Source organism: Nipponia nippon, unplaced genomic scaffold (genome assembly GCF_047370975.1).
Source record: "Nipponia nippon isolate SJK-2023a ecotype South Korea unplaced genomic scaffold, ASM4737097v1 scaffold_13, whole genome shotgun sequence".
Classification (NCBI taxonomy): Eukaryota; Metazoa; Chordata; class Aves; order Pelecaniformes; family Threskiornithidae; genus Nipponia; species Nipponia nippon.
Window position 1 is genome coordinate 4,040,555 of NW_028262324.1, and position 16,242 is coordinate 4,056,796.

General features: G+C 52.9%; 1 protein-coding gene across 1 annotated transcript in view; it reads left to right on the forward strand.

The window, feature by feature from the left end:
- Nucleotides 1-9,831: 9,831 nt before the first annotated feature.
- The window catches only part of MYH7B (myosin heavy chain 7B), a 29,818-nt gene continuing 23,407 nt past the window's right edge, over nt 9,832-16,242 (forward strand). The window contains exons 1-8 of the mRNA XM_009473274.2: nt 9,832-9,852; nt 10,638-10,793; nt 11,724-11,827; nt 13,589-13,732; nt 13,837-13,993; nt 14,096-14,123; nt 15,261-15,357; nt 16,213-16,236. Of these exons, the coding sequence (XP_009471549.1) occupies nt 10,697-10,793; nt 11,724-11,827; nt 13,589-13,732; nt 13,837-13,993; nt 14,096-14,123; nt 15,261-15,357; nt 16,213-16,236 (651 nt within the window). The 5' untranslated portion in view covers nt 9,832-9,852; nt 10,638-10,696. The remainder of the gene's footprint in view (nt 9,853-10,637; nt 10,794-11,723; nt 11,828-13,588; nt 13,733-13,836; nt 13,994-14,095; nt 14,124-15,260; nt 15,358-16,212; nt 16,237-16,242) is intronic.

Sequence of the window (16,242 nt, forward strand, 5' to 3'; positions counted from 1 at the left end):
TGCACTGCACTGACAGGACCTGGAAAAGGGGGTGGCCAGGGGTACCTCGATGCAGCCCAGCCCATTGGCAGCCCCCATCGCAGATGTCCCCCGTTGTTCCCAGAGAGGCTGCTGAGTGCACCCGGGCGTCCCCATGGGGACATCCCTGACCGCGGGCTGTGCTGCAGCAGGGAGCCGCTCCCGCGTCCTCGGCAGTGCCTGGGAAGCCCTGCGGCATAATGCAAGCTGATATTTTTCTCACACTTTAGTTGGGTATTTATGCTCACTTTGTCTCGGTTCATCAGGAGATAGGGTTGCTCTCTGCTCTCCTTTCGGACAGAGCCGAGGCTGGAGGCTGTTCTGTGCCTCTTCGGTCGAGTACATCTGGTAAATCTCAGATTTCAGAACAGTTTCATATACTTGCAAGGCATTCATTTCCCAGCAATAGGGCTCAAAATGGCAGTGTGACAAATCAGGAGGGTTATTTCTGCAGGAATGTGTCTGTATTAGGAATGGATAAAATTTGTTTGTGTAAATAAATCCAAACCAAACCAGGTCCTTCCTGCTTTTTTGTTTAAATATACAAAGGAACTGTCAGTCCTAACTCGCTTTGCCCTTACAGTAAGTGTAATAAAATGAAACAACCCTAACACGTTTGCCAGTAAGGTACCATCAACGCAACAGCGTAACTAGAAAAAAGATTTATTGTCATCACAAGGCAATCATTTGTGTACCTACTGGTGTAATATAATTACTTAAGCATTTTCACAGTGCATTTATGATATAACTGTGAGGCTCCAAAAAAAGCAGTGGGGCTGGACTTGGTTTGTGACCTGCGTTATGAATGTTTCAAGTCATTGATTGCTGGTGGAGAGAGGGTTGTGTGACACTTGTGTGTAGCCAGCAGAACAACGGCTGAACACCAGCCTCAGATCTGCATCTTTATTTGGACTTAATTTTTCATTAATGCAGCTTTGGGAGCAGAACAAGGAAATCCACGTATGATGCTTGGATCCTGCAATCACAAAACAGGGAAACTGTGAATTATTTCATTGACTCCAGTGTGCTGCCCGTGGATACTAATTTTTTTCTGTCTGTTCTACCACCAGGGATTAGCTCGGACATTTCCTCACGTCAGGGCATGAGAGAGGGAAGGGGCTGGTCTCTAACCCAGCCTCCTGCTCACAGTGGGACCGTCCCTAGCAGGAGATCAGAGTGGCTGTGGCTTTACTTAGCCAAGCCTTGAAAACCTCCCAGGATGGAGACCTCCCCATCTCCTTGGTGACCTGTCCCAGGGCTGTGAGATGTGTCACTGGACTGCCTGGGAGGAAGAGCAGATCCTTTCCTCACTTGGCCACTGACTTGATGGCTTTTTGCAAGTGACTTTATCCTTTGCCTCCGGTTCCCATCTGCCCTAAGATCCAGCAGCAAAAGCAGCACCAAGTCTGGAACTGCACAAAGTGCCAACCCCTGAAGCAAGCCCTTCACCCCGGAGCCTGTCTGTGCAGGAGAGTCCCCGACCCATCTAACCTGCAGAGAGACTGTGCATGGATTAAGACTCTCTCTATATATACATACATCTATATTAACCTAGAGCATGACAGTGGAGGAGGGTGCCAGGCTCACACACGCATGCTGTGCTCACACGTGTGCTGCTCGTGCCCTCATCCACACCTACACCCTGGGGCAGCAAGGGAAAGCCCCAGGCAGGGGGACCCCACCGTGGGACGCATTGAGAGGAGGGTGCAAAGGCAGCCTCCCACCCTGGGACATGCCTGCCCGCGATGGAGGGATTTCTCCAGTAAGCACTGGGCAATGCCTGCTGTTACGCTCAGTCACCCTCCATAGGCGGATCATCACCGGTCGCCAGACCAAGCCGAGAGATGACCGGCCCTTTATCGTATTACCAGAGCCAGGAGTTGTCCAGGTCATTGCAAGCCTCTTAGCTCTCCTTTTAGAGATCTATCTCAGAAATAAAGCTCTGTGATTATAGCTCTCTAATGCACCCACCTTGTCTCTTTTCTGGACTCGGGAGTCCTGCTCTTGCCTCTCTGCCATCCCTTTGATCAGTAGCTGTTGATTCACACCTTAACTAATACAGATCCAGGCTGTGAATTTGGAAGTGGACTGGTAGATCCAGTCTTGTCTCACTGGAAAACTGCCCTGCATCGGGAGCCTGCTTAGACCCCCCATGGGGCAAGGGCTGTTTGCCCACTTGTTGGTCAAGGGATGGAAGTGAGGAACAAAGTCCAAGAGTTTTAATGACGATGCAAAAGGACAGAGTTCACTCAAACAGAAGCATTTCCCCTCTCAGTCCTTGGTCCTGGCAGGGTCCTGAGTCCCCTCTCCATTTGCTCTGAGAGTCTGAGAAAGGGCCAATTTCTAAGCAAAACATTGCAAAAAATGGTCCAGTTTCATTGCAAGTAAGTTGGAAAAAGGTGCTGCCCTGTCCTCAGGAGCTCCCAGAATGAATGCACCCTGCTCTGACTGGGAAAGCTTTTTATAGAGAGCTCTGGCTTACCTTTTCTTTCTCTTTTCCAAATTCAGTCTGGAGAATGAGATCTTTTCAAACTAATCCACTAGCCCGGGAAGGATTTGTACATGCAGATAGCCCATAATCTCTGCTACAGTGTAAGAGAGCTGCAATGCAGCTCAGAGAAGGTTAAATGATAAAAAAATATGGCAGACATGGTAAGTATTTGGCATGTTACATGCAACAAAAGATGAACAACAGCAACTGGGACATTATCTTTATTTGCTAAAAATAGAGTCCTGCAAAGTTTAAAGAAAAGCACTTTATACTTGTAAACCTCTCCTCTGGCTGTTAAAGAGCCTTCAAAGATGGGCTTTGTGGCTTTGGGATGTCGCATCCCCTTTCAAAGGCTGCCCAGGGCTCAGACAATTGAAACTCAATACAACATCAGCCACGATGGGGGGAGTAAATAGCTCTGACAAGACCCTGCTTTTCTAACTCATCAGAGCCTGATGCATGAACGGGAGCTTTGCAGCAGGTACGTCCCCCGCTTGGCCGCATCCTGCACCCGGGATGCCCATGGCACAGCCCAGGTCCCCCAGCCATGCAGGGCAGAGGCAGCCCGGCACCGAGCGCACTGGCAGAGCCACCAGAAAGCGAGCAGATTGTTTGCCCACGATGCTGCCGAGTTATGCACGGGCATTTGATACACTGCAGCTGACGGGCCGGTTGCAGAGCTGGGTGCCTGGCTGCCCGTCCACGCCTTCAAAGAATCGCTCATCAACCACACGCGGGCGCGCTCGCTTCCCCGGTACCCTGTAACGGGAACAAAAAAAATCCTCCAGTTCTCCCTTGCTTCAAAACCAACATAGCCAAGTCTGAGGTTTTGGCCAACACTGTTGTATCTCAGGATAGTTGTGTGTTAATGCAGAAACTTGTCTTTGCAATAGAGTAGTACCAAAGCCATGAACTTGACTCCACGAGTGGAGGGGATGATGTGATGTTTGGCACCAGCCAAATAAAGAGAGAACAATAGGGTTATTTTCGTGGAAGAGAGTTCAGAGGGCTCCCAGGGGAGCCGAACCTCTCGCTGGCCCATCATCCACAAGAAAAACAAGACGGAGCTCTTGCACCCTGGCTTCTCTGTCGTATAAATACCAGCTTCAGCCAGGGCATGAAAGAAATCTATTGTCTCTAAGGCCGCATTTCGATGTGAAATGCTCTGGTAAGGCCAGCAATCTTAAACCCCCCACACATGTGCCTATTGTTTGAAGTGCAGAACAATTGAAGGGTGCTCTCATGGGCTAAAGATAGAAAGGCAGCTGGTGCTGTCCTTTTCCCTGTAACTGAGAATAAAACAATGCCCAAGTATTGTCTGCATTGCTGGAGCAATGACATTGGACTCTCTGCCAACAGAGCATCTAAAAGATCAATGAAACCCGGGTTATTTATAAACGGGTAGTGTCATTTCTTCCCCAAAGTAATTTCACTTCCTTAGCTTTTCCACCAGGCCTTTCTGTGCCATGAAGTGGTGGTGGAGCGGGGTATAAATAGCACGGAGCCAGGCTGCGAGAGAAGCAGCGGGACTGGCTGGTGGAAAACAAAGCTGCCGTGCTGAACCTGCATTTGCTGCACCTTCGCTTCCCCGAGCTGTGCCCAAGCTTCTGCAGCACCAGGGTGGAGACCAGCCATGGATGCTGATCCCCTTCTGCTGGTGGAGAGCAGATCCCTGCAGGCATGGCCCCAGCAGCCACCATGCTGGTTGTGCAAGGACCCAGCAGCTGGTCCCCTGGGGCCAGAGTCCCACCAACACCAGGACTTGCTTCCTGGGGTTGCTTTTACGGAGGTTTATTTCTCTTGCTGGCCAACAAACGGGCGGCAGCATGGACTGCATGTGTGTGCCCAGCTCAGCTGCTATGCTGGGATGCTCAAGGTAACCTTTGAGCCCAAACGCCATGGGGCAGAGTCTTGCTTAGGGACAGGGGACATCTTGTAGTGGAAAGCTGCTGTCTGCAAGATGGTATCCCACCAGGGCATATCCAGACTAGAGACTGGAAATCAGACATTTGCTGATGTCTGATAGGCCATAGTGATGTGGGAAGGTCGCCTGTCATGATGTGTGGACATGCAGGAATACTGCTCCCTCCTAGGCGACAGCCAGTCTTGAGGAAGGTCCAAGCTTACCAGGTCCCATGAGGAACTCCCATGTTTGTTGCCGCTCCATCTTGAACAGCTATCCGTTGTCATGAGATAAACTGAGCTCGACCTAGTGTGAGGCTTGATGACCAAGCGCAGTGGGGAGGACAAGCTGAGCAGTGTGAGCCCGCAGTGAGCAGAAGGCTGGGTCAATGGGCGAGGAAAGAAAAGCCATGGCCTTCATCAGGCCAAGGAAACAACTGTTAAAGCCAAACAGGTCTCAGCCCAATGCAGCCACTTCCATCAGCTTATCTCCTTAACACCACCCTAGTCTAGTTTCCCATGGAGCAAAGGAGAAGGTGTGTGAGGAGTGGAGAGAGCAGGGGGCTGTGGTGGGATCATCCTGGGGACTGATGCTCTGCAAGCGGCTGGTTGTGTGGGCTCGGTGCGTGGGCAGGACACCACCCACCCTCGTGCTCCCAGATCTCAAAGCAGATGAAAACTGATGCAAAACCACAAACAGCTAGGGCACTGCAGGGGCAGATCCTGCACACAGACTGGCAGAACCATGTCCCAGCTCTGGTTCTGCTCCGGCTCTGCGCCTCTCTTGCAGCCTCCAAGGCAGATCTTGGCCATGATTTCCAATGGCTGCTGTGTGCCAGGGTCTGTCCCAGCAGGCCAGCTGCAATTAAGGTGCTATTAAATATTCAAATGAACAAGGCGAGATTCTCTTTTCTCTCATTGTTTTGAAGTGCATTGCCAAAACCTCAAGCATCTTCACTGAAGGCTCACATGTTCCTGTAATTTTTGCGGTGTTCAGTAAAACCTTCATTCCTAAACAGATACTTCATGGTGGCAATCCCAGAAGAAAACCTCTCAAACCTCAAAGCTGGTAAATTCAAGGCCAACAAACAAAACCTCTTCAATTTTCCCAGTCTCCAGGTGATCTCACTGTCTCCATGCCTGTGTGTGACCTTCCCAGCACCTTGCTTGCTAACTCTGGACACTAATTTCTCACGTCATGTCTCTTCCAGGTACTTTCTCAGTCCTGATATTCATTTTGGAGACTTCCTGTGGGCAGTGTAAGCACAATGCCCAGAGGCTCAGCCACCAGCGTGCCCATGCTGCCCAAGCCTCCTGCCATGGCAAGGTGTGTACCACTGCACCGAGGTGCTCATGGCAGCAGCAGCTTCATGCATGTTCATGAAGGGTTACACAGGCAGCACTTCACCCCCTGCCAAAGGACAGCCAGCTCAGGACAGGGGGACCAGCATTGTCCCCAGGGTGGGACGTCCAGGCAGCAGGGCACTTATGCTGGGAAGTGCCCAGGGAGCTGTGAGATGAGGGGATACAGTGCTAACCCCATCCTAAGCCCCACGGGAGCATCTGCCCTTTGAGGTCCCTGCAGCGGCATCACTGCTGCACTCAGCTCCTGCTGATGTTGAGGGGTGCATGGAAAACTGTGCTGTGGTGGTGGCTGCTGTCTCTCTCATCCTGGTGGGACAAGGCGGTGGGGATTTAGGGGTTTCCTTTGGAGGGAGCCTTGCACGGCCAGGCTGAGCCAGAGGGACACTGTTGGACTGGCAGCACTGGCCTGTCACCTCTGCCTGTCTCACTGTAAGCAGACATTCTCACTCGATGGAAATATGCCTGAAATAGCCCCTCTGCAGATTGTCTTTATCTAATCAGCTGCCTTCGCACTCCCCTCCAGTGCATTTCAGGGAGCTGATAGCGGTGATATGTTAAGTGTGGAAACCTCTAGCGAACTGTCTGACACATAGAGTAATTCTCCTTCCTGCCACTTATCAGAGCCTGCTAATGGGAAGCATTCCTCCCGGGGGTCGGGGAGCAGCCAGGGGATTTCTCCAGAGAGGATGGCTGAACCCCTGGCACCCTCCTGGCTCTCCAGGGCTGGGCAGGAGCTGATCCGATCACAAAATGCTCATTGAAGGGGCAGCTCTGCAGTCTGGTGCTGGTGGTGTCCTGGTCCCATGGGGAGAGGCTTGTCCAGCCCTTGGGGGCACGGCTGAGGAGTCCCGTTCTCTTCTATCATGTCATGGGACACCAACGGGGCAAGCACAGAGCTACACGGGGAAGAACGGGGGTGTCTCAGTGGCCAGGGGAGATGCTCCCAGTGCTGAGGATGGTCATGCAGGGCTGGTGGGACGTTCAGGCAGACTGTTCACTTCAGGCAATAGCCACCTAAAGCAAGCTCCCCTCTGCTCAGGCTACAGCCATGAGCTCCTTGTTGTGCCCGTAGGGTTTTGTGGGAGGTCCATAGGAGCCCTCTGCAGCCACTGCCCCACTGAGGATGCCCCGTCACACCTGTCTGAGCAGGGCACAGCTCAGGTCATGCCAGCAATATGAGGATGAGCTTCCTACCACCCTGAAAACCACATCACAAATGCCAGTGCCGAAAATGCCCAAACCCAGCGGAAGTGCACTTCAGCAGCTGCTGGAGTGACCATTCCACATTTCCCCTTCTACAGATCTGCTCAGCCTTTGATGGACCCTGCTGGAACCTCTTCAAAGAGGGAGAGAAACTAGGGTGAACAGAAGGAACTGCAGAAGGAATCTCCGAAAATAAAATCGCTTTAAAGATAAGGCAGGGGAGGGGGTGAGCAGAGCACGGGGTGAGTACATGCCCTGAGAAGAATGTGTGAGGCTGGGCCAGCTGGTAGGTCTGGGCCGAGAGCTCGTCCCACTGCCGGGGTGCTCGTGGCAAAGGTACTTGGCACCGGACCCACCAAAGGCCTTGGGTCCTTCCAGAGTGTGGGTGGAAACCTGACTCCGAGCCCATGACAGAGAAGCAGAAGACCACCACAGTAACCTCAGAGGGACCTGTGGTCCACCAGTGCCTGTGGCTCTTCAGGACACTGAAACTCTGCCATCTTGGCATCTCTGTCACACTATGGTCAAGAGGGATCTCAGGGCTTCTGTCCCCCTGATAATCTCCCCAGGGGAGCTGCAGTAGACACATCCGTGGAGTCCAGCTCCGCACCAGCTGCTGCCAAGTCCCAATGAGGATGTGAGCTTCTGAACACCAGCCTGGTGAGAGAGTGCCCACATGGGACATGGATATGGGGGCTCGCACCCCATTTTATTCTGATGTGCTCAAAGTCACCTTGTTCATGCTACGGGCTCCCTTCCATGGGAGCATTTTAATTCATGGGGAAGACTGGCACCAGGCAAAGCCCTTACATTAGACTGCACAGCCAATGAAGGCAACATCAACCTGTCCCTGAGCCCAGCCATCCTCTCTGCTGGGGCTCAGGCCACAGGGAATAGGTCTGGACTCCTCCTCCATGCCATGAATCTCCCAGACTTCACTCCAAAGCAGAGAGGGAGGGCAGAGGACCCGCCTGTGAGGCGGGGGGGAGGAGACGGCACTGGGAGCCCCGGCTCGCGGGGTCTAGCAGCAAACCATGCCTGTGCACTGGATGGAAGGACTGACCACTGCTGGGGCTTCAGCAGAAACCCCCTCCAGTGCCTGGCTTAGGTTCAGGGCAGGTCCCGGGGCTGCAAAAATCTCTCTGCAACCTGGGCTGTGTGCTCAGGCTGAAGCCACATGCCCCTAAGCAGCTCCCAGTGTTGCTATTCTGGCCGTGGCAGAGGCCACGCCACATCCAGCCTGGGCACAGCACTGTGCAGCTAATCCTTAATCATCCCATCCCTAAGTTTCCCCTACTCTCAGGAGGACACAACAATCCCAAGTTACTTTGGGGTGTGAAGGGTACTGAATGGGGAATAGCAAAACCCTGCAGCCATGGTCCCTGGTTCTCCAGTATCACCTCGGTGGGGTTATTTCTAATTTCTATGTCCCCAGGACATGACCACACAACTGGGAGCCCAGAGGCAGTTTGGCACCGAGGCAGCCCCCGGGGAATGTGGTGATCCAGACCGTCTGGGGGGACCAGGTGCTGCCCCTCCCTGCACGTGCATGTGGGGGTCCCAAGTCACCCAGCTCTAGTTAGGCTGATTTCCAGCTCTGGAGGCGGCTGGAGCTCATTTCACACAAGTCTGCATTGAATCCAAGCAGCCCACGAGTGCCCCTGCTCCCACAGGGGGCATGGAGCGGCTTTGTGTCTGGGAGGGAGCAGAGCAGCGCTGCAGAGAGGAGTGGCCGTGTTCCCCAGGGGCTGAGCGGCGGTAGCCCACCCTGGCAGGGCGTGCACATCCTGGCTGCAATCGCTGGGCTGCTCTGTGTGGTCCTTTTTCCTGGGGAAGGTGCATGGTGGTCCTGCCCTTGACAGCAACACGTCCTGGTCTGGTGCGGGCAGGAGGGAGATGGGGTGCAAAAAAGCATCCAGCCCTGCTTTGCTTTTTAATTGCACCAAAGCAAAGGCAAAAAGAGCGGAGCATTTGATGGGCAGGCATGAGGGTCCTTCGGGGAGGCAGCAACATGGCCAGCACAGAGGGCAGAAACCTCACTAGAGAGATCTTTAATCTGGTCTAGCCATGAACCAAGCTCCCAAGCCAAGGCGAGCAAGCTCTGGGAGCAGGACCTAGGGGTCCCGGCAGAGCCCATCCACGTCAGCAAGACAGAGCAGGGGGCTCGAGCCCATGCGCTGCTGAGGCTCCAGGGAGCATCAGACCCCTCTGACAAAACTGTTGAGTTTCACTTGCCTATATCCAGAAAAGAAAATTCTGGAGTTTGTGAGGTTTAGTGTTAAATGGGCAGGGGCTGGTGTGCCTCGGGAAACAAGCCAAGCCCTTTGAGAAGAAGACAAGGGGGTAGCAGAGACCGAGCCCCAAGGTCCTTCCCTGGTACCCAGTTCCCGGGCAGTCTGGCCGGGGAGAGGCTGAACAGAGCTGAGGTTGGGATGCTCCAGCTCGGAAAGCCAGCAGCCGCACACATCCCGGCAGGCAGTGGCTCTCCTGGCGAGGTGCGGGGAAGAAGCAGGAGGACTGATTGCTCAGGTGCGGGAGGAAATGGTGAAGATCTTGTTCCTCTGGTCCCTGCCGGAGCAGGCAGCACAGGCAGGCTTGGAGTGCTGTGCTGCCTCCCGGAGCTGGAGCCTCTCACTCTGCCTTTGTACTTGCCTGACAATACAGGAATAAAAATAACCAGGCTGCATTTGCAGAGAGATAAAAGTGAAGTTTGCCTTTTGTGTCTCTCCAGGCAGTGGGACAGCAGCACCAATGGAGCTGTGTGGACATGACACATGGGAATTTCTGACATATCTTTTCCCACTCTGACCTTGACAGACACAATAAAAAGGGGCTTTGCTGCACGCACACAGCCACTCAGTCCTATCACCAAGGTTAGTAATAAAGAGCATGTCTGTGTGCACGCTTGTCCTCTGCTACTAACCCGCTTCACCTCTGCAGGGTGGATGTTCCTGGAGGACAGGGGCTGACTCTGGCGGTACAGGGGAGGGTGGGACAGACCTGGACTGAGAGCATTTTTGCTAAGATCGAAGCAAAAGATCTAAGATCTGTGCGCTTTGCTAAGTTGCTGGCTACCAGCAGTGGCTACGTTCGTGATAGCCGCGGCGTTTCGGAGCTCTGCTGTGTGATACCGCATTAGATGGATATTAGAAAGCACTCTCATAAAAGCGCTTTTCCCAGCAGCTGTCACAGCGGTCTTCTAGAAGGGGTCTTCCCAGGAATAATACCTCCAGTCTTGCTTTTATCGTCCTGTAATATTGCTCTGCAACATAGACCGGGGTCTTTGCAGAGGTTTTATGCAGGGCACCAGGGCTCCAACAGGTCTGTAGAGCTGGAATAGTTTTTAGCTGAGTTTATCAAGAAAAGGAGTGTCGCTGACGATGTGTGATAACACCTAAAATGCGAATGTGGATTTTGACACCAAAGCGATGCTGGCTCACCCAGCTGGCACTTGCAATGCGGGGCTGATAGCAGCAGAAGGGAAAGTGTTCAGTAATTGTCTTGTTATTATAGTTATTATTAGTTAGTATTGTTGTTGCTGTCTTCTCTCACTCTTTAAAATTAAAAGTGCATTTGGTGACTGTGTGGCTCTTGGTTAGCAGCCCAGCAGTGGGTGCTTTCCCCATGCACTGACTCCTTGTCGCTTCCCTCCTTCCAGCGTTCAGGTGTCTTTCACTCTTCCTTCGCTGTTGCCAAGTCTTCCTCCAGCCGGGCAAGATGTCTATGCTGGACATGAGCGAGTTTGGGGAGGCTGCTGAATACCTCCGGAAAAGCTACACAGAGCAGCTGAAGCTTCAGACAATCCCATTCGATGGTAAGACCCCAAGGCAGCTCTCGGCACAGCCCCAGGGGAGCCTTTGGCCATGGCTTTCTTTGGAGAGCGTCCCCGTCCCTTTCCCAGTGCTGGTACCCATGGTATTGCAGGCGCTGCAGAATTGGCCCCATCACCCTGGAGGACAGGAAGATCTCAGAAGTAGGAAAAGCAGGTTTTTGACTGTCGCCTTGTCTGCTGAGGTGTGGGTGGAGGTGGCTGTTCCTCTCCCCTGACCCTGAGGGGCAGGAGAGCTGAGGGAGATGGGCCGAGGGACTGGTGGCAAAGACTTCTCCAGCTCTGTTTCATTTTGGAGGTGTCCACTCTGTCCCAGCCACCCCACTGTACCGTGGCTCACGGTCCTTGGGCTCCAGGGCCCAACTTGCTCCTTTCGGCTTGGCAAACAAGGAGAGTTTTGCTTTCTCTCATCAACCTGTTTTCACAATGGTCCAAGTGCAAGCACACATGAATCAGCAGACTTCTGTCAAACTAAAAGTTGACCCTGGCAAATTAAACAGCTGTCAAACATGAAAAAGGCAAAGAAATCCCAGTTCCTATGGCCAAGATCACAGAAAGGAATAATCATTGTCCTTCCATGTTATCAGACTGCATTTATGTGGCTTTCAGTTGACAATTTCAAATGGTTTCCTACATTTCAACCTGTTTTGTGTCTCCTTTCCTTTCCTTTCCTTTCCTTTCCTTTCCTTTCCTTTCCTTTCCTTTCCTTTCCTTTCCTTTCCTTTCCTTTCCTTTCCTTTCCTTTCCTTTCCTTTCCTTTCCTTTCCTTTCCTCTCCTTTCCTTTCCTCTCCTCTCCTCTCCTCTCCTCTCCTCTCCTCTCCTCTCCTCTCCTCTCCTCTCCTCTCCTCTCCTCTCCTCTCCTCTCCTCTCCTCTCCTCTCCTCTCCTCTCCTCTCCTCTCCTCTCCTCCTCTAGGAAAGAAGCGAGCTTGGATCCCAGATGAGAAAGAAGCTTATATTGAAGTGGAAATCAAAGAAAGCTCTGGTGGCAAAGTCACTGTGGAAACGAAAAATAAGGAAGTAAGCAAAATACCTTTCATTTTCCAAGGGCTAGCAAGTGTGTGTGGAGGGGGGGGTACGTGTGACAAGATCACGTCTGAAACTAGCCAAGCTCTTGCTGATAATCCTTCCATGCTCAGCAATCAGTCATGCCCCGAGGGGACACACACCGCAGTGTGTCAGGACACGTAGGCCAATTACTTGTCAAGAGTGGCAACGGTTCAGCATCCATCCCCCCATCAAGTGTTTGCTTTCAAGCACGGTTTACCGTGCGAGACAGCCCGAAGGGGGACGGTCGGGCTGGCCCAGCACAGCTCCTGGCTGTGGGAGGAAGGTCTGCCCGAAGGCTCCAGCACAGCCCTTTGCAATGCTGAACCGCTCCCCGGCTCATCTCAAAGCTCAAAACAAGAGGTAAGGGGCCAGTTGGCCAATTCCTACTCATTTTAGCTGAGATTTGCAGCAGAGTAAGCAGTGCTGTTGGGAGAACAGCTGCTGGATAAAGAGGTAGGACCAGCTATGTCTAGCGGTGAGGCTCCAGCTTTCCAGCAGCAGGAGGGAGGCAAAGCAAGCAACAATCAGCTGATATTTGCCAGGGTAATATCCAGTACAAATAGCCGCAAATGAGCTTAATTATTATTCTTTTCTCGGGTATGGGAGTTGTGTGGCCTCGCAACATCTTTACACTAGTGTAAAACTGGGAAAAAGAGCAAAGAACTGAGTAGGCAGTAGATGGTAGACTTTGTTATTTCTGTTTCTCGGCTAGTCATCATGGCACTGAGAAGCGCTCATGTCTGCCAAATTGAAAAGAAATATATGTAATCGTCTTTGAAAAGTGTCAAGATTTTGAAAATATTTTTGTCTGAAATTGGGAAAAAAAGAGAAAATATTTTTGCTACCCCAAAAGAAAATTTATGGGGGAGCAGGTGTGAATTTGAAAAGTTTATTCTTATGTTTAAAAAGCTGTGGTTGAAGATCTTCAGCTTCTGCAAACAAAGCAGTTTCCAAACCTTTTTTGCCATTCCCTCTTGAAACTGTTTTTTTTTAATAATTTGTCATGGATTTACAAAATCTAAAACTGTTATCTGCCTTCCCTGGATCAGCATTTCCAGCAGAAACAGTTTCAAGAGACATAACCCCACCCTTATCCTTCTATCTACCTTCCCGCTTTTAACACCTAACACTTTTTAACACCACGCATTTCATATTACCTGTGAAAAAACCTCTTTGAAAGGTTTCATTTAATCTTTATTAACAAGACCATTTGCTAAATCCAGCTTCTTCCATTCAGGCCAGATACGTAACGCGATAGTTTCCCAGTGCTTGGCTTGACAGGATTAAATAAATCCAGTTATAAGTGATGGGGTACAGGCTTCAGCTGTTTGCCCAAATAACCGGGGATCTCTCCGAGTGAAAGACTGTGCTGCTGCAGTGTTTTAGGCTGAGCACAGGACAGGGGTGTCGAGCACGTTGCGGGGTGACATCTTGGTGCCCCCCAGCTTGGACCCCCTCTGCTGGGCTCGGCTGCAGCCCATGTCCCTCGGAAGGGGATGGGCTTGGGGCTTGCTTTTCCCAGCTGGGCTTTGTGGCTGGGGTGCTGGCAGGGCTCCCCTAGCCCCATCACCCCAACATGGAGGGCAGCACTGTTGGGAGGACAGCAGGCACGGGGTTGGGGCTGTCCCCAGCATGGGACTGTCAGTACATCCACCCACCCAGTGGGTTTTGGGGGAGAGGGTGTTCGGTGGGGGCTGGGGTCCATCTGATGTGTCCCCCCTTCTCCGGCAGACGCGGGTGGTGAAGGAGGATGAGATACAGGCCATGAACCCCCCCAAGTTCGACATGATCGAGGACATGGCCATGCTGACACACCTCAACGAGGCCTCCGTGCTCTACAACCTGAAGCGCCGCTACTCCCACTGGATGATCTACGTAAGCTGATGGCACCCGGGGACGGGGGGGTCACCCCCTGGGGTGGGGAGGTGAAGGGGCGTCAGGGCCCCTCTGTCCCTCATCCATCCCCTTTCCCTCCGCAGACCTACTCAGGGCTCTTCTGTGTCACCATCAACCCCTACAAGTGGCTGCCTGTCTACACCGCACCCGTGGTGGCGGCCTACAAGGGCAAGCGGCGCTCCGAGGCACCCCCGCACATCTACTCCATCGCCGACAACGCTTACAACGACATGCTGCGCAGTAAGCCCTCGCCTGGGGGATCCCAGTCCTGGGGTGTCCGGGCTCCCGGGGCAGGGGGTGAGGCGGGCGGCACTGGCCTAACGCCTGCTCCTTCTCTTCCAGACCGCGAAAACCAGTCCATGCTCATCACGTAAGTGCCCCTCCGTGCCCTCGCCCTGCCCAGCCCGGTGTGAGTTGCCAAGGCCCCCCATGCTGCCCTCCTGGGGGGCCCTGAGCCAGCACCCCATGCCCCGGGAGGGCCCCCCAGCCGTGTCCCCTGTGCCCCGGCAGCTGTTGGCCCCCCTGTCCCTTCCCGCCCAGCCTGCCGCTGCCGCCGCGCCAGGTGACAAAGCCCCGTGCAGGCCTGGCGGGCAGGCTCCCCCACACCCCGACAGCTGCGGGAGCTGCCGTGGGGCACCCGACTGCCAGCGTCCTCGAGGAGCGAGGGGGAAGAAGGGATGGAGGCCAAGGCCAGAGGGACATGGCGGCAGTGGCTGGAGGGGCGGCGGCGGGGGAGGAGGGTGACGTGGGAGGGTGTAGGCCAGGTTGATTTCAAGTGACACATAGATAAGGGCTATATAAAGGACTCTAAAGGACCCTATGCCGCTGCCAGGAGCCACGGACATTTTTAGCCTCGGCCATAGCCTAATTAGGAAAGGCAGGGGCTGTGGAGAGATGCTTGGCGTGTGTCCGGCAGCAGCTCCGCTCCCCAGCTCCCCCCCGGCTCTTTGTGATCTGGGATTACAATGGGAGAGTGGCTAACTATAGGGATGAGCTCAGTGGGGCCCGCCGGCCGCCCGCACCCCGCGCTGGGCACGCCAGCCCCCGCGCTCACCCGGGCAGGATTCGCCCCAGCGCAGTGCCACTGCCATCTCCAAGTCCCCCCAGCAAAGTGGGGCGTGCTGAAACTACCCGAGTGGGAGCAGGCGAGGCTGGTTCCTGGCTGATCCCGGACAGCTGAAGCCCCGGGGCCAGGGCCGGACAGCCTTAGTGGGCGCCAGCACCTCCCGCCATATCTGCGGGTGGGCAGCTGACCCCCCGCGGCACCTTCGAGGAGGCAGGCAGAGCCTGGGCTTGCAGCCGGAGGACATGGCGCAAAGACAAACCCCAAAGACAAGCACGTACACCCCCAGGCTGGAGGGGATTAATAGTCCTGGCCTCCCCGTCCCTCCGATACTTTGCTTCTCCCTCCTGGCATGATGAGTGGGGTGGCAGGTCAGCAGGGTCTCTGAAGTTTTGCCTGTTCTTTGCCTCATGTCCTTGATCTGTGTATTTCTATTACTCTAAGCGGAGAATCTGGTGCTGGTAAGACTGTAAACACCAAGCGGGTCATTCAGTACTTTGCCATTGTCGCAGCCTTGGGCGACACACCGGGCAAGAAATTAGTAAGACCCTCTTTTGAAACAAGTTCTTGCTGTTTTCTTCCTTTCTTTATTATTTTTTTCTTCCCTCCCCCCCCCCCCCCCTTTCTTCTTCTTTTTGCTTTTTTTTTTTCTTCCCTCAACTTTTTGCATTTGGAAGCGTGTTTTGCTCTGACCCACCCAGGGCTTGGCTTTTCCCTGACTTTTGAACAAGCAAGGCTTGAAATTATTCTGCTCAAGGGGAAATGGATTTTTTTTTTATGTGGCTGCTCAATCTGCACAGCCTGGAAGAGGTGCTTTAGATGCCCTCTTTATCTTCTCTTCCTCCTTCAACACCCCACAGATCTTCTTCTTAAGGAGCATTAAAAGAATGGAGTAAACCTGCCATTTTCCACCTTGCCTCTTTTAAGCCTTGCTTTTCGTCCTTTTCTCCTTTTTTTCTCCTCTTGTTCATTTTGACCCTTTTCTACCTTGTGCTTTTCTTGCTCTTGTTTTGATTCTTGCATTTCTTTGGTGCTGGTTATTTTTGAGCTGCCCTTGCAATTGCTTCTTTCTTCTTGATACGTTGAGGCTCCAGCCTGCTTTTCCCTTGTAGAAGCAAACTGGCTGCTTTAGGTATCAGACAAGCAATACTTCAGCATTATTTTCTTTACTCTTCTTTGGGTTTGGATTTAACTGTTCTTGCTTTTTGACGCATTATTTTCTTGAGCTAATCTATTTAACAACTTTTTGGCATCTCTTATAAAGTTTAATCCTCCCATTTTTTCTTGGACGTTTTTTGGCACTAAATGGTCATGCCCTGCTTTTCTGACCATGCTTCTTGTGGTTCTTGCCTGGCTTTTCTGGATTTCTAAAGACAATTTTCTTTCCTTTCTCTAGGCAGCTCTTGCCACTAAAACTGGGGTAAGT